The following is an 18,891-nucleotide window of genomic DNA, read 5'->3' on the forward strand; positions in this document are numbered from 1 at the left end:
GCAAGTTTGCTCTCCATTTTTAACATTGGGATATAGCAGATAACTACCTGATATTTTCAATCTTGTTGTATTCTAGTTCCTATTTCAGATTGAAACTGTATCTTGATAGAACCATGGAAAATTTCAATCATTTTGAGTTGTGATAGGAACACCCTTGCAACATAAGAGCTATACCATGAAATTTGATAACATAAGAGTTTCCTATTTGTTCGGATTAGGGAACTTCCCTGTTTGGAACTTAGATGTGGGGCCCATGGTTGGTTTACCCTAGCCATTGATCTGACAGCCTTCATCATGGATGGACCATTCCAAAAATATCCTCTCAATTAGTTAACTCTAACCTTCCTTTTGTTGGCATGAAAATATGTGGTTAAAATATGTGGTTAAAAAGAAAGGCATGAAAAAATCACATTCGATGGATGAAAGACCAGAGATTTGATGGCTAGGATCTTCCAATTTGGGAGATTTTGGGGGAATGGTCCATCCATTATGGGAGCCATTAGATCAATGGCTTGAATAGAGCAACCATGGGCCCCACATATACAAACTAAGTCCCAGGCAGTCTTCCCTGTACGGAATGAATAGGGAACCCAACCTCTTGTTTTTATTGCCATTTGAAACTGCATTTCTTTTTGTCGTTGTGAGATGGTTTGATGAATTAATCACCGCTTTTGACAACCTAATGTTGCACCATCAGTTATACAAGTTTTATTGCTGGTTTTGCCACCTTTGGAAGGTTGGGGCTTATTTTGATCAATAGCTGATTATATTTGCGCCTCTTTCACTGTTTTTATCAGATAAAGAAGTCAGTTGGAGGACCAAGTCACCCCCTCGGCATCAAGATGCATGCATCTGTACAATGGTTTGTATATAATTAGATAAAATATAATTTATGGTCTGTTATAACAATATCATCGTTTCATAATCAAATATCACACATCTGTTTTAAGTTTCATGGCAATCTCCTTCAGTTGTTGGTAATGGTGTGTTTGGTTGCACCAAAATGTAAGAAATAACATGAAATTTTGCACCTAATTAGATTGATTAATAATGAAATATCATGATATTTGGTGGAACCAAATGCATACTAAGCATTAAGCAGTAATTAGGCATGCCTGATTCAGTTGCCGCTTAGTCCAGGAAGACTCGAGCTTGCAACCTCATGACCATGGGTGTCCGTTTCTCCTAATTGGGTTTTAACTATTCTTAGAAGCCTAATTGGAACCAAACCCCATAAAGCTGAAAGGACAATAATGAACAACTGGAGTTGGTGTGCAACATCATTCCTCCCATTAAGGGACAGTCAATGGCAATCAACCAAGCACATTTCAAAATACAGATTTTACTATATCCATTTTTAAATGCATGTTAAGATTCCCATCCACCATTCTTGGAGGGTGGGTGATACATGCACCGATTGTCTGTTCACATGGTGCTTGCACAATCTTTTCTATCAATTTTTCAGGTTGGAAACCGGCAAGTGTTGTGTTTGTCTAACTATTGCCGACAGTTATTCGGGTCAACAAGGTGCTATCCAGGTATAAACCTTCTGTTGTGGTTGATGATTTTAACATGCATGACACATGAGTTTCTACTCTCTATCACCTTTTGAGTCCCGAGGGTTGGAAACCGTTAGGTGTTGTGTTTGTCTAACTATTGCGGACAGTTGTTCGGGTCAACAAGGTGCTATCCGGGTATAAACCTCCTCTTGTGGCTGATGATTTTAACTTGCTTGACACATGAATTTCTACTCTCTATCACCTTTTTGAGTCCTGAGGTTTGCTGGTGGGTATAGGCTGTGTTACGATACCCAATGATAGATGTCAAGTTTTCTTAGATTTGCTTAGTTGTCGATAATGATCTTGAAGTATGGAGAGATTCCGTATATGGAGTCCAAACTATATTAGGAGAGTCGTTGGATAAGTCCTATATATATATATATATATATATATATATATATATATATATATATATATATATATATATATATATTTGTTTGATTGAAAAGCAAGAAGGATAATTATTTTTCTTTAATAGGTAGTTTGATAGTTAGATAGCAAATAAAATAACTTATAGCCAAGCTCTATCACTTTGCTCCTTTAATCCATCGTGTGATGATTCAGATCAGTCATTAGGTCTCATAATATATGGTTTGCCATCGTTCGAAAACCCCAAAACTGATTTTGGCTTGATTTAAACGCGGGTTGGGTTGACTCGAAGACTTGACCTGACCTGACCGGATACTTAATAATTATAATTAAAAAAGTAATGGGTAGTTGAAGTAAATATAAAATACAGATGTAGGGGTGATCCATGCTGACCCTCCCCCAGTTACAATTTTATTAATGTTCACACATCCATCATGTGGGGCCAACCTTTGATTTGGATCGTTCATTGTGTGGGCCCTACTTTTGATGTGGGTTGTCCATCATGCAGGGCCCACCTTGGTTGTTGGCCATTAGGGGCTGACCTTTAATGTGCACAATTCATTAGATAGGGCCCACCTTTGATATTAGTTATCCATCATGTGGGGCCGCTAATGTTATTGTCATCATGTGGGGCCCATATTCAATATCCACAGCCCATCATGTGGAGACCACCTCCAATGTGGGCTGTCCGTCATGTGGGACCCGCCTTAGATATGGTCCACTCATATTAGGCTGACCTTGATGTGGACTGTCCATCATGTGGGTCCCACCATCAATGTGGGTTGTCCACCATGTAGGGCTCCGCTTGGATGTGGGCCATTCATCATTAGGGGCAGACCGTTGATGTTGATTGTCCATCATGTGGGGCCACCTTGATATGTGCCATCATCTTGTGGGGACCACTAGGTCATCTACCCATTCATTAGATGATTTTCCAATCTCATGAACTTAGAAGGGGTTAGTGGCTAGAGAGCATATTTTCTTGAATAATTTACCAAGTTGGTGTGTCAGCAATGGAAATGAAGCAAGCAGCTTATTTAAGAAAAGTAACTTATTAACTCACGTAAATTAAAAAGCTACTTATATGGTAGCATCCAAACGAGCCTAAGTGATTTGTTTCTTGTCGATGCCAGTTGTGCTTGAGTTGAGGAGTAACAGGCAAGTCGTGGACGGTTGAGAAGGCCCAAAACTGCATACCCCAATGGCTCTGCTTGAAATCCTGCATGGTCAAGTTGACTCGGCCGAGTCGACCCAGTAGTTTTAGAACTGTGGTCCAGATGTTAAAAAAAAATAAAAAAAATAATAAAAATAATAATAATAATAATAAAAAAACCCATCCACCAGAGGTTTCACCTTCGGCATGCTGTCTCAGAAACATAGGTCAGGAAAAGCAGTTTCTAACTCAAGCATCATATGGGCTGTGAGGATCTGCAATCAGTGATGCGCCAGATATTTACATGATCTAAATTGAACAGTCTAGATCATCACAGGGTGGGGCAGAAGAACCACTTGTGACCTAGACAGTAGGGTGCCAGAAGTGGTGATCCTGTTATCTGGCAGGTGATCAGATGGTTTAAAATAGTACAAAGATCAAAATGGTTGAGATTCTCCTGCCATCCCTTCCCCAATGTGGCTACCAGTTTACGGTTTGGATCGCTTTTGCTGTGGAACCACATATACAGTTCCGGTGTGGCCGCAGATTTTTATTTTTTGATGCTCTTGAGCAGAAAGGGATCCTAAATACAATAAGATTCGATCATGTTCTTGCTCAATTATTATTCGAACATAGTTTCATGTCCAACATGGGAGTTGCATATTCTCAATTATCAATATGGGGGCATGTGGCCATGCGTTCTCCCATGCCCGGGATCGCATGCCAGCATATGCATGTGATTGCCCATGCATTCTGGTTGGAAATTGATTTGCATCAAATACATCATGCATGGCTTCTTTATTTTTATTGCAATTTTCTTTTTCAACCTCTTCAGTAATGATGGATGGCCTTGATTTTGCCCATGTGGAAGTTCGATAGGGAACTGTTGTAAGGGGCCCATTTGGAAGTACAGGCAAAAATGGAGGTTGGTTGTACATTTTCTACTGTGTTTGGGACGAATGCATTTATCAGGCTTTATGTTTTCACGTGCCCGTGTCAAATATGAGTACTATATCTGGACTGCCTGTCTAGTGGACCTCAACAGATATGCCGTTGCTAGAGTTGGGTTATTCCATGAGCTGAACATGTCTCAATCATAGGCCTATGGCCTAGGCCAGGCTTGGCCTGGGAATTAAAGGCTAGCCAATTCCCCACTTTGACTACTCTGCGGAAGCCTGGTTGGAGGCAGGTCTGAGTTGTTTCCGGCCATCATGTGATAGGATCGAACTGGAATCTCAAATTGGTAAAATAGGTAATGAGGATCAATATGATTTAGGTAGTTATTGGAAAACATATTTGTAAGGAGAGAAGATGGATCGATAGAAGCACATGTGGCATATATGGGTGTTTGAAATTGAATTGTGGTAAACGTGGCATGTGGGGGGCATAAGTGGGAGTTTGAAGATGAATGATGGCACATGTGGTATTATGAGGTGTTTGAAGTTGTATTATGGCACATGTGACACAAGATGCATTGGCATATTTGACACATGGGCACTTGAAAATAAATTGCACCACTCATGCACATTGGCATGTGACATATTTTGAGCCATTGAAGATGGATGATGGCACATGTGGCACATTGGTGCATGGCGTACTGTGCTTTGAACATGTTGGAGTGCAAGAGAAGATGAATGGTAGTACATATGGTATATTAGCACACAGGTTACAAGAAGAGATAGTCAGTAACATATGTGTGACATTTAGTGCATGTGGGATGCTTTACACATGCGAGGTCCAAAGAAAAATAAATGATGACACATTTGGCACATTGACATATGTGGCATAGTAGCATATTGGGCGGTAATTAGAGATGGACGATGGCTCATTAGACATTGTCACATTTGGCATGTGTAAAGTTATTGAAGATAGATGGTGGCATATTTGAGCTTAACTATTAGGAAACTCATTAATTTTTTATCATGAGAAATTATATTTTTTAAAGGTGAAGGCAAGAAAAATAAATTTATTTATTTTTTAACAAATGTAAGAAGTGAATTCACACAAATTTTCACAACAAAAAGTTGGACAAACCACTTTAAATGAGTTTCATGTGAAATAATATTTATTTTATTTACTTTCTATGAATTCAAACATACCTTAAGGATATTTTCATCTTTCATTGAATCAACGGTTGTTACTTTTGTGGCAAAAAGTCATAAAATAAATAGACTTTTCAAAATATGGCTGGTGATGTTTAAATGCATTTTTTCAAGTCCTATTACTTTATTAAACTAAGCTACACGTAGCATTTAAAAAAAAAAAAACCTTTTTTCAAAGAGCAATCCTATAGATTGTTGGTGCATGGCATAACCAATGTGAGAACAATAATATTCTGAAATGGCCCTACTTTGATGCAGGGTGAATGTGATGAGGTCGATCACCGGCTTCCTCAAGGATAAATATTCCGAATCTATGGACCTTCTCTGGACTCCTCACGAAGACTTCTCGAATCTATTGGGAAAGAAAGCAAGAAAAATAGAAATAAATTCTAATAAATTAGTAATTTGATTAATGAATAAAATAAACGAATTTACAACCCTTTAAATAAGGATACTAAGCAATGAGAGAAATTTCAGAATCATACTACAATTAAAATTCCTTGAATTCATAACTTACTATAAATAGTAAACTTATTATTTATGATGGTCGTGATGTCTATTAGTGTGCAAGGTTTTCGGCCAAAAATAGTAAGTATCCTATTTGGCTTCATCACGCTGCTTTCCTAATTATTCTAAGCATTTTTTGCATTGGTCGCAACTCCTAAAGTCCAACGGATGAAAAATTATAACCAAACTAAAACTTACTATTTATAGTAAAAACGGAATTAAAATAGGAAAATGACCATCAATTTGGTGGTATTTTGCAAATTCGGCTTGCGCAACCCGACGTAGTGGGTTGGGTGGCTAAAGTAGCTCGTTCTATTCCAAAATCATATATTTTACGTCCGATAACTCATTCCGGATTGTGAGATATGCCTGATATAAAGTTTGACGGTCGGAATCACTTGTGTCGTCAACCGGGCCTTTTCTGAGCCATCTTGGCCATGAAACTGTCCACGACCCGCTATATATCATACTTGTATGGGCTTAAAACCTGGATGGTACATGGCCACAGTACATTACATTATACCTTACTAATTAGCAATAACATACAACTCCTTTTCCCATTATATTCTAAAAATAGTATGTTTTACATATTCATAAAATTTTTCTAGCATATACACCTAAGTTATATTTTTTTTAAAGTAGAAAAAGTAATAACCCTAACCAACTTTTCAAAAATAAAAATAAAAATACATTTGTGCATAAAGTGTAGAGTCATCAATTAAGCCCTTGGAGATTCAGACCATTCATTCAATATTCTACTTCTTTTCTTCCTACCTTCTTTCATCTTTTTCTTCTTCCTTCCTTTTAAGATGAACATAGCCATAAACAGTTCACGATAAAGAGCTCAAGAGAGATTGAGGACCTGTTTGGAACGTGCAATTAGGTAATATGGAAATGCTTTTGGTTCAATATAAATTTCATCCAATGTTTGAAAAAGTTAGGAAGGCTTGGATTAATCCAAACATCCTACCATCCAGTCCCAGTAAAAGATATAGCGGGATTTTTAGTGGATTTCAAAATCCACAACATTTGTGGGCTCCTTGCTGATGCATATGTTTTATTCACACCATTCAATCATGTGCACCTTTTACATGTAACCATCGAAGTGCATGTGTGTATTGTTGACCAACATAAGTTAGTATGGTGATTACAATTCTATGGTCCACTAAATGTATGTTTCACTTAATAAAATATTTTTTCCAAATGAAGAATTTAATCCCAAACATGGGATTGGAGGATCAAAATACCATAATATTTTTAGACATATAATCGTTGTATAATAAGTGTTAATTCCACCTAATGCAATTCAATACCACTTAATCTTGTGTTTTAAACAAGCCTTAAGAGAGGCTTGGGCTAGAATGAGAGATAGGACTTTGGGAAGGAAGACTAAGAGATTTTGAAAAAAATGAATATAAAGAAATAGAAAAATGCATATTGAGTATGGTAATATGGTCTTTGTAGTCTAAATTATCCTATTTTATTCAAAGCTAACACGATGGGGTGTTTTATATAATAATATCAATAACAGGAGTTGTTACCAAATACGGGAAACAAAGGGGTTTATTTACAATATGGAAATGGAGATGGATCCATATGAACAAAATCTCTAACATTAAATACAAGACCCCACTTAATGGTATTTTGGTTATTTTATTGAAATGCAGGGGTTTCAATTAGCTAGAGTACCCTTTTATTCTCTCTCATTGACATTAGTTACCCCGTTTTCGCGCTGGTGGAAAGCAGCTCTCCCTCTTCTCTCTGGTTTCTGAGACTTTCTCCCTCGAAAGGTAAAATCCTCTCTCGAAACCCTAATTTTCGCTTTTTTAAATCCCTAGATCCATTAGAACAATCTCGATACGCTACTGGCATTCGGTTCCTCTCGAATTCCTTCAAGAACAGCAAATTTTTTGAACATTTCCGGTTTAAATCGAGGGTTTGTGTGGCTTTTTTCTTTGGTTTTGGAAGTTCTTTCAATTCGTTCGAAGATCTTTTTTTTTTTTTCCTGAAATTATTGAAAGGTGAAATATTTTCAACTAATTAATTCTCTACTTTTGATGCCGTAATTACAGTTTTTTTTTTTTTTGAAATTTTAATTTTTTGTGTGTATTATCTATTGATCTGAACCGTAGATCCTGATTTGTTGCAAAAGGTGTGTTTTTTTAAAAAGGCGTTGTAGGGTTTGGAGGTTTGGATTGAGCTGAATGGTTCTTTCCGAAGTCTGAGTTTTTATTTACTTTGATTGGAGTTCTAGATCTGTTCAATCTGTTTTGATCTGCTTATGGCATTTTGTGGAATATTGCTTCTTTTACGTATTTCTGTCTATCCTCATCTTTTGAAACCCTAACTTCCGGCTCTACACGCCTGTTCATACGAACAGGTGGACCTGGTTGGAATTATTTGATCCGTTTAGGTTTCAGGGATAATTCAGTAGTGAGTTAGTACTGAATTTGTTTGGCCTTATAGTTCTCTTTATGCCGGGATCTTCGTTTAAGAAGAACCTATAACGACCATTTTAATGGTAATGGCCCTAAAATGTTACGCTGTGCATCAGTTTAACAGGTTTTATAAAACGGTAGTTCCTAATCTAGCTGTTGTAGCAACCATTACTGTTATACAGCTATAAAAGTGAAGCGACGTGGCTGTTATATTTCTGTAATGCCAAATTTTAGGCCTTGGGTGTGATAGAGACTTACTATGATTTGTAGCTAAAGTCCAGGTCTATCAAAATTGTCAGGAGTCAAGTCTTGATTTTATGTGATGGATCTGTAGACACTGTTTGGATTCCAAAGAATCTTATTGTTTGTTGTGTGTGTTACTCAGGAAACTATGATTCATAGCTAATATTTTGCTGCAATTGTTGCTGAGTTGTGCATTAATCTTGGTATTAGAAACTGTTTAGATCTTGCAAAATCTTTTCTTTGCTGTATATGATCCTTCTAAGATTATGTTTTCTGCAAAAGTTCTGGTTTTGGTTGATCGTGGCCTTTTTTGGTTCTTTTTATGTTGTTTGTTGGGGGATTAAATTCATGTTTTGCTATTGGTTGAGCTGATCTAGTTTGCTTCTCTCTCCTGTGGATCTTTAGCCAGACATGGGGCTGACTTTCACAAAGCTTTTTAGCCGGCTTTTTGCCAAGAAAGAGATGCGTATTCTGATGGTTGGTCTTGATGCTGCTGGTAAGACCACCATCTTATATAAGCTCAAGCTGGGGGAGATTGTTACCACAATTCCAACTATCGGTAAGTACAAATTAGAAGGTAGATTTAAATTTTATTTATTTGTTTTTTAAAATTTTCCTTTAGAAATGCTAATTGCATTAATAGAGGATTGAGTTATCCAAGGGGTATTGACTTTCTACGGGTATGTTGATCCATGAGAAATTTTGATGTATATGTTGATGTTAGTGTGCTTGCATTGATGAATTAGGCGTCTTTATGGATATGGGTGTATAGTAAATAACTCACCTTATTGCAAAACAGCAAGCCAATCAACTGAAAAAGGGTCACATGTGGTATGATTACAGTGCCTCAGATGACTTTAGCTGGTTTGTGATAAATATATTTGAGGATCAAGAAACTTATTTATGGTCACATCACATTTGGTACGATGTTCGAAGATTTTCCCAATTAAATATGATTCTATGGCTTTATTAATGTAGTCTTAGTTCAAATCCCCTTGGTGTTGTTCTGCTTCTTTGGTGGTCCCTATTATTTTGTGTTAGAGGATCTACGAGCCTTGTCCTATTCCTTCTGGCTGCACTCTCTGTAGTATTTTCTTTTGGTAGTTCTAAGTATTTTGGTCCTTCCTATTTTGATATACATGCCATTTTCACTTGATAAGAAATGCCTTTGTGAATGTTCTTAAGTGTTGCAAGTTATTACTTTCAGGATTTAATGTGGAGACTGTGGAATATAAGAACATAAGCTTCACCGTATGGGATGTTGGTGGTCAGGACAAGGTATGGGATTCTTCTATTGTTCCCCACCATGAAAGGATCTGGATATTTGACCCGTTATTTAGTTTCATGCATGTTCTAGCAGTTACTGAACCTAATGCCTAAATGTTGGTCATGCTGCTTGATCATATTCAGAATTTCTCATTAATATCACTTACATATGACACAATCCACCATTACCCTTATCAAAAATATTGAGCCGTTGCATTATGGTCAACCTAATAGGTGAAACAAATTTCGAGTTTAAGTTAATAATTTTCCTTTACATTTTATCATCTTTATGGTCAGGCCTATGCAGAACTTTACTTCTATATGATATACCTAATGGTTGTTTTTGTGCTTCTTCTACAGATCCGTCCATTGTGGAGGCACTACTTCCAAAATACTCAGGGTCTTATATTCGTGGTTGATAGTAATGACAGGGACCGTGTTGTTGAGGCTAGAGATGAGTTGCATAGAATGTTGAATGAGGTACCACATTGATTGAAGTTTAATTTTTGATCGATAAAGTTCATTGTTCACTCAGATTTATTTATTTATTTGAGTAAATTCAATTACATTGCCTGAAATATACAAACATCAACTCTCTTAAATCAATGGATGCTTCATTTTACCCTTTTAAACTGAGGCATCCTTGTTGTATGGACATCATATACTACCTGCTTATTGCTGGAAACTGATTACAGATTCAGCTGTCCTCCTGCAAATTTTTTTTTTCCTTCTCATCACATAATTATCATGCTGGTTTTATTCTTTTGGGTAGCGCCTTTGAATACCAAAGGCAGGCATCTGCATGACTGGATCGCTGGCCATCCCTCACAGGGAGATGTCTCCACCATCTCACCTATGGAAGGTTCCTTGTTGTGCCAGACACTTAAACTGTAGGGAAAACTTGTGTTCTAAATCATGAAGGTTGGAAGTTGTGTTATTTCCAATGTCAAATGTTAGGGGGGATTCTTTCCATGTAGGCTTGAGTTGGTATTTATTTTGGTATGGTTTGGAAGCTGCATACACATTTTTTTGAGGAATTTTAATACTTTGATTTTGTGTGATGGTAGCTGCTATCTTTTACTTCTAATAGTTTTGGTAAGATCAATGGATATTTTCCTGAAACTTGATTTCATAGTCTCATACTGAATAATGCTAGTTTGATATGAATTCAATTATGCAGTTCTTTGAATACTGCAAACCGTTTTGCTGGTTAATTTGCTCCACAAGCTTATTGCCATAAGTGTAATATGTAATCCTGATTTGGTAGTAGGATTTTTTTTTCTTTGTCATAATTTGGGATTGAATTGAAAAGTACCTGGCATGCTTTGAAATATGGTGCCTCTTGGGCTAATGGTGGCCTCTTGTCTAGGATTCCACACAGTAAGTTAGTAGTTTCTCAACCTCTAGGGTCATTTTACTTGTTGATCCCACTCTGGCTAATGAGGCATCTACATGACATATATTGCACCTGGGAGCGCTCAAGATTCTATATCTCATCTCTTGTAAGAGAATTTACTAAATGCAGAAAAAATACCAAGTGTCCAACAACTGGATATTTTTGGATAAGCGATATTTCCAATTATAAAGACTGCACCAAACCAGTAGTATTTGTCATAAAGGGTTGATCTGATCTTTTTTATTTTATTTTTTATCTTCTACATGGAGTTTACTCTCTGGCAGCAAAGTCTTGTCCGAAAAGAAGTTGTAATGTATGAGTTGTTGTCAATTGTCTGTACATGCAATTTTCAAGTCACAGTAGAGCATTACCCTTGCATTGTCTTCTCAGGAGAGGTGGTGTGAAGGTTCAACTATTTTGAGCTAAGTGGGAAGTGACAAGGCAGATTCAAGAGTCTTTTCTAAGCATCTGACAGGGTCTGGACGGGTAGTAGATGAAAGTCCAGGCCTTGCTTTGCTTGCGGTCTTTGGTCTTTTTGGAAGGAATGTAATAACAAATTGTTCAGTAATAAAGGGGAACAAGGGAGGTCACCTTTCCAAAGGTCCCATATAGCATGCGTGTGTATCAACCATCGTGTTATGCTATGTATCATGTCTGGCTTTACCTGTATTCTGAAAATAGGTTTTGCATGGGAAAAAAGAGAGAGTTTACTTGTAAAGTGTTTCCAGGCAAAAGTTACCACCCTTTAGATGCAAATTTTACCATCCAAACACCTACATGTGAAGTGTTTACCTGTAAACCCTTTACAACTATGGATTTTATATCTATAGAAATGATCCCGTAGAGATCTCCAAAAATAGCCAAATAACTGAAACTTTCCAAAGCCCAAACAAACTACTTCCATAAACTGTGCTTTTCTAATAGAGAAATGATCCAATGCTCTTGAGCACAATTAACTTATAGTAGTGTTCCCAGAATCTGCCAATATTATTGATAATCTCGGCTAATATTATTTGTTTCTCTGGTCAGCGATACAAATACAGGGCGTTATATAGATATTATCAATGAAATCATTGATATAGTGCAATATTTTTGACATCATGAGATATCAACAGCATCTCTTTGAAATAAATAGTGTATCGTGGATACATGTGATGATATCACCCATATTATTGATATTGGCGACCTCTCTTTAAATAAATACAGTGTATGGTATACATGTGATGATATCGCCCATATAATCGATAATATCATTGATGCCAATGTTAATACTTGCAAAATTCTATAAATTTTTAAAAAATGAGAAAAAAAACTTTTTCCAATTTTTTTGGGGATCTCTTCCTAGGGGTGTTTAAAATTATTGCTTTGTGTGTGTTGAATTATTGCACTATTCTTAGAAATTGTTGCATTAAGATCATATTTATTAATTAAGCATTTTTGTCTAATAGTGCATGGTTGGGGCCCCTATATAATGAGAATATATTATGCGCTGTTATTATTTATTGTAATATTTTTAGTCCTAAGTGTGCAAACATCCCCTTTAACATCTCCTGAAGTTTTCACCAAAACAGTCTGCCTTTTCCCCAAGGTTTCCCTTGGTCAACGATACATTCTCTGGTATCTATGATATCATTTCTGCATCCCAAACAATTGATTCATGTGACAATGATGGTACTAGTAACAATGACTTGCAGTGCTTCTAGTTGCATAGGCACTCAAATGATTGATGCAGAGTGTCTGGTAGGTTCAGCGTAGATTTGATAGTCTATAGGGTGGAAACGACATTGATCAGATGAGCTGATCCAGCCATAAGTTGCAACTACTCTTGATGCAGGACAATTAACCACTTGTTCTAAAAGCTCGAACTATTAGAGTATGGCGAATTAATCCCCTTATCTCATAGCCCAGGCCTCACATCTCATGTGTTAGGACCTCGGCTAAACCCCCCTCGTGGGCTTCTGGGCCCCAGATCACATGGGCCGCCCACCTTGAGTGTGTCCCCGCAGCCCACGGGCTACCCCACTTGAGCCCGGTGTGAAATGCGCATTAATCACCCCCGGTGAGGAGTCTCGAACGTGAGACTTCCCCCGTGGGGCCCCAAATCACATGGGTCACCCATCCCGAGTGTGTCCCCGCATCCCACGGGCTACCCACTTGATCCCGGTGTGAAAATGCCCCTGCATTAACTCTTCTGTAGTCATCTGTTTTCCAATATGCGGATGAGATGGTTATGATTCTTTGATAAAAGTGCCTCTTTGGAACCATAAGCGATTCATTATTTCATCTAACAATTAGATGACCCAATTTTTTGATGAGGCCTATTTTTTCATAAATGATCTTGACCATTCATTTATAGGAAAATGATTGGATGGTTAGAATCATCTAATCGGTGTGAATGTTACATGGTACCCGACAATATGTTTTGGAGCCAATGGGCAACCCAGATTGATCGGTTAGACTCCCAATGCAATAAGGAGCACTGTAAGTTTTAGTGGTCTGAGAGCACTGGGTCATATCTCTTTCTAATCTTAGCTCCTGTAACTCGCAATTTTTCTAACTATTTATATTGAACAAATTGCAGTTACATTCCTTTCAAGTCCAACTTCAAAGTAAGCATATTCAACATGGATACTAACTAATTGCAATTCAGCCATCATGACACAAATTATAGATATTGCATTAAGTAGCACACCAATACATAGCCTAATACAGAAAAGGAATGGTTACCGAGTTTCTTATCTTTCGGAAAAGAAAAAGAAAAAGGATTGAGTCTCATATGCATGGACACAGGATGAACTGCGTGATGCTGTGTTGCTTGTATTCGCAAACAAGCAAGATCTTCCAAATGCAATGAATGCAGCAGAGATTACTGATAAGCTTGGACTTCATTCTCTCCGCCAGCGCCATTGGTAAGCTTCCTCATCTCACATTTGCCCAATCCATTCAAGTGTCTATTCATTGAAGGTTCAAGCATGAGATATTCTTTCGGTGGCTTTTCCAGGTACATTCAGAGCACGTGCGCGACTTCTGGGGAGGGCCTGTATGAAGGGTTGGATTGGCTATCCAACAACATCGCTAACAAGGCAAGCACTATAGATTCCTTATGATCTACCTTTCTTTTCCAATGAACATGGAATCATGGTCATGCTCTCCCTGCTCGCCCACATATGATTCCTTTACTGGTCCAATCGTCATGTGGGTCCCACACAGATACCAAAGAAAAAGAAAAGAATGGCTAAAAGAAAATATTAACAGTTTACATTTCAAAGTATGCATTTTGCATGCCTATTTCTTGTGATATGTGTTGTGTTGAGTGAGACTCACTTGTCAAATCTCCTGGATCTTGCAACCATACTGCATTGGCATGTGCTGGGAGTGTGGGATGTTGATGGGTGCTCTCTGCTGTAGCTATAGGATTGCTCTACGACCATATTGGTCCTCTTTATGTATTTGATTATCTTTTGGTACATCTGATCCTGAGCTTGTCTTGCTGTCTGGTTTTGGGTAGGCCTGAGATGTTGAGGGTGCGGTTCCTTTGGGATTTTCTGGATGCAGGGGTGAATGTTATCTAAGCTTTTTTCCTGAGGTAAGGTGGCTGTGATGAAATTAGAGGACCTCTTCATTTTCCTTTTTTTCTTTTTCTTTTTCTTTTTCTTTTAACTGCCCGTGGCATATTGTAATAGAAGACTCACTGCTTACTACATTAGCATCTTTACGTTCCATATGGTGTTTGATATTTGTTTAACTAAACCTTTACTCTGCAAATGAAACTGGTATTTCTCTTTATGGATAATGTGATCATTCCCCTCTTTTTAAGTGTAGAGTCTCAAAGATGCATTTCTCTTTCTGCTTGTATCCGCTGATTCAGCATCCCTACTATGACATGAAAATCAGGCTAGTCTAGCTATAGGGTGGGCCATTGGTTGAGCCTTTTTACCCAACCATTTTTGTGTCATAAACTTCACCTGTATCATTAGGCTGGTCATGTGTTGGCCTGCACCACCAGTGGCTCATGCTAGGCACAGTACTAATTATACCAAAATGTATATTGGGCTTAGCATGGTCCTATTTAATTGGTCCTCTACCCTAAGCTTTGTTAGGCTTCTGCCTGCCCATTGATAGTCTTAAGGCCCAGTTTTTATGTACTGCAGAAAAATCTTTTGGCACCCTTCACTCCAAATCGTGTAAATGTTGGCTGTTTTGTAGCGCTTCGTGAGAGAGCACCTACCCGTTCACATGTTTTTTTGTTTTCCATGACGTCCACTGCTTAGTTGGAAGCTGGGCTCACTTCTAGGAGTGGGCCTCGCCTAGACGACCTGCCCCAAGCTTGAGGCTAGTTTGATCGCTAGGCGGGTGGCATTGCACGTAGGCTGTGAGCATTTTTCTTCTTTCCTTTTTTTTTTTTTTTTATAACCCCCCCCCTTTTTGTTTTTGAGTTGTACATTGTGTTTCCTCCTGCATGGGTGACATTGTCTCGGAGTTGATGGGCTGATTCTTCGTCAGCTATGCACAAAGCTCTGATGTTTCACACTGGGTACATGGGATGATCTTTCTGATTGATTAAATGAAGACCATTGGCTGCAATTACCAATTTACAGCGGCCAGTGGATGGCTGGGATCATCTGATAGGTGAAATTTGTGGCATGGCTCGGCAACGGCATCCGTCATATGAATGACCTACGTTACTGAAAGTTGGGGCCCACCAAGCATTGTGTATTACTGGTAAAACTATTTATCTGCTCATCCCAACAACGGTAAGGGTGCACCACATGGACCCTTTTCATAATCTACCCCCATTCAGTGTTATCCCTGCCATCCGATGAATATGGACAGCTGCAAGCGGTGGTTCACATGTAAACGATCCTATTCAAATGGTTAGGATCATCAGGTGAAGGAGATTTTTGGGTTATTTTTGCTGTGATGAGATATTATTGTTCAAGTTGCATACAACTTAAAAACCATTCAACTTGTGAGCCACAGTTTGGATGGACCATCGGCCGAAAACCACATGGATTCAAGTTATCTAAATAGCTCGGCTGGTGAAAATTTAAAAAGGATGGTCCAAATGAAAATTAATCAATGAAAAGGTTTAAATTTACGAAATATGTGACCACTAGTAAGAGGTCAGGATAGGTAAGCAAATGTGAATTTTCGATCCAGCTTGTTCTCCAATTAACAAGGTCAAAATAGAGAACATTATGCCACGTGTTCAATTTCTAAATACCTTATCCTTTCCCTGGAAGGGAGTTGCTATTCTCATTTCTTCAACTGCCTACGGATATCTATACTATAAGACAATTACATTGGCTCAAAATGCATATACCATAGCCGCATATGCCATACAAGAAGTATGCCATGGCATGTTAAAGTATTTAACCATGGCATGCTTTAGTGTGCAATAATGGCCAAAGGTAAATTTTCTTATAGATTGTAATAAGTTGTAACTTGTATTGTATGCGGTTCGAGTAATGAAAACAAATTTTATGTTTGTAACTTTCAATAATTAATTCTTTCTTAGTGTAATTTGTTAGTTGTTTAAATTTATTTTGTTATATATATATATATATATATATATATATATATATATATATATATATATATATATATGGGAAATGGTACTATAAGGTCGAGCATGGAACCATAACATATGGTCGAGTCGTGTCTTAGTGCGAGCTGTTGGATGATAAATATTCAAAATGCGTGGGAAGATGCGACAACCTCTCGGAGAAGCTTAATGTGATAGGTAGTTATTAGGGCCCACCATCATGTTGTGAGAACTCTACACCGTCCATCTGTTTTTTTAATTTATTTCAAGTTAGGGCATGAGACAAAAAGTGGGGCAGATCCGAAAATCGCGTAGGCTTCATGACTGGAAATAGTGAGGAATGGATGTCTGCTGGTGAACATTGGTGGGTTATAGTAGTTTTGGATTGAGCTAATATTTTTGTATTTTCAGTTCATCCTAGTAAGAATGACCCTGTGAACAATATAGATGGCATATAAGAATAATAGTAGACTTTAGGAAGGTTTCAATGGTAGGCATTTAACTACTACATTTTCTTGTTGTGTGACCCAATTGAATTATATATATATCTCATTATTTTTCCTACGTCCTAACACGACCAGAAAAAATGAATGAACGTGGTGGATTTCTCATAAACATTATAATGGGCCCACCTATCTATGTAGATAAAATTCCTTCCCACGCATTCTAGAGGATAGGTTGTCTACGAGGTGATTATTCAATCACCACTGTTTCCAATAGTATGGTTCACCTTAGAATTGGATTTTCTTTATTTTTGGAATCAGGGCCTAAAATTGTCTTCCAAAATAGATGGGCCATGTGGGTACACAATATGTAGATCAAGTTGGGTCCCATGATGAGGGACGCACTGTCCTAGGTTAGGCGGAGGCCGCACCTAATCTGCTCCCTTCCACAGGGTGCGAATTAGCTACTGACAGGCTGAGTAGCGAGATTAGCTACTGAAGTGACCTCAAGGGCCCACTATGATGTTTTGTATCCACACCTTCCATCCATATGGAGAGATCAATTTAGGGCAATATCCAAAGAACGAGTTAAATCCAAAGCTCCAGTGGATCTCAGCATCGAAAACAGTGCGACAGTGACACCCACCATTAAAAACTTCTAAAGGCCACAAAAGTTTCAGATCAAGCTGATATTTGTGTTTTCCATTATTTCATGTCTTTAAAAAAAAAAAAAAAAAAACTTTTGAAGAGGTTGGATTTCAAATAAACATTATGGTGGGCCTTAGGATAGTTTCAACTGTGGGAATCACTCTCCCCACTTTTTTCTGTGGTGGGGTCCACTACAACTTTTTAATTGTCTCTTTCTTTGGCCCATGCCCTAAAATGATATCTAAAAATGGATGGATTGGTGTGGATATAACACATACATCTGGAACCCACATAACTCGGTGACGTCACTTCACTAGCCGACTCCTACTCAACCTACCAGTAACTAATCTACCGTGTTGCCATCCCTAATTTCCGTGGCCCCACTATGATATAAGTATTATATTCACATTGTCCATCCATTTAGAAAAATCATTTTAGGACATTAGCACAAAAATAAAGCAGATCCAAAGCTCAAGTGGACCATAACATAGAAAGTAGTAGGGATTGAACGCCTACCATTGAAAACTTCTTGGGGCCACAAAAGTTTTGGATCAAGATGATATTTGTTTGGTCCCTTCATCTAGTTCTTTGTGATGTTATGGACAGGTTGGATGTAAAATAAACATTATGATGGGCCGTAGAAAGGTTTTAACAGTGGGCATCATTGTCCCCACTTTATGTGTTGTGGTCCACTTCAGGTTTGGATCTACTTGAGTTTTATCGTAAAGCCTTAAAATGATATCTCAAAATGGATAGACGGTATGGATATAACACATATATCATGAAGGACCACACATAATTGGTGATAGTAGCGCACCCCAAGATTGTATAACTTCGATAATTCCAGTTTTGCCCTTTTTTTTTAATTTTAATTTTTTTTTATTTTAAAGATGACATCTCCACTACATATTTTGAAAATTTATCATCCAACGACTCACACTAAGACACGACTCAATCGAATGTTATAGTTCTTTGCGCTCGACCTTATAATACCATTTCTCTATATATATAACTTAATATTTTGTAATAATAAGACAATTTAAAAAAAAAAAAAAACTTATTTTCTTTTAAATTTGAAAAAGATAAAGAAAAAGAAAAAGAAAAGGAAAGCCATTAGCCTCAATGATTAATTACTTGTGCGATTACGTGATGGCATAAGCACACAGCCCAAACTTATGGCTGATCACTTATGTGATGGCATAAGCTATCAGCTCGATTATAT

At 37.7% G+C, this 18,891-nt stretch overlaps 2 protein-coding genes across 7 annotated transcripts in view; both read left to right on the plus strand.

Moving 5' to 3' along the window:
* The window catches only part of LOC131235510 (phosphatidylinositol 3-kinase, root isoform), a 34,588-nt gene extending 33,633 nt beyond the window's left edge, over positions 1-955 (plus strand). For all 5 annotated transcript variants that reach the window (XM_058232703.1, XM_058232701.1, XM_058232700.1 and 2 more), the window contains one exon: positions 798-955. The gene's annotated coding sequence lies outside the window, so the exon portion shown is untranslated. The remainder of the gene's footprint in view (positions 1-797) is intronic.
* A 6,366-nt stretch (positions 956-7,321) lies between these two features.
* LOC131235564 (ADP-ribosylation factor 2) lies at positions 7,322-14,819 on the plus strand. 2 transcript variants are annotated; one of them, XM_058232768.1, is made up of 7 exons: positions 7,322-7,480; positions 8,777-8,930; positions 9,579-9,649; positions 9,998-10,117; positions 13,824-13,942; positions 14,035-14,116; positions 14,542-14,819. In XM_058232768.1, exons 2-7 carry the CDS (start codon positions 8,783-8,785, stop codon positions 14,545-14,547), a joined length of 546 nt encoding a protein of 181 aa, XP_058088751.1. In that variant the 5' UTR covers positions 7,322-7,480; positions 8,777-8,782; the 3' UTR covers positions 14,548-14,819. The 2 variants fall into 2 exon arrangements, with proteins under 2 accessions (XP_058088751.1, XP_058088752.1); XM_058232769.1 differs by having other exon boundaries at positions 7,333-7,480; positions 8,781-8,930.
* The last annotated feature ends 4,072 nt before the right edge of the window (positions 14,820-18,891 follow it).

Source organism: Magnolia sinica, chromosome 19, assembly GCF_029962835.1.
Source record: "Magnolia sinica isolate HGM2019 chromosome 19, MsV1, whole genome shotgun sequence".
NCBI lineage: Eukaryota > Viridiplantae > Streptophyta > Magnoliopsida > Magnoliales > Magnoliaceae > Magnolia > Magnolia sinica.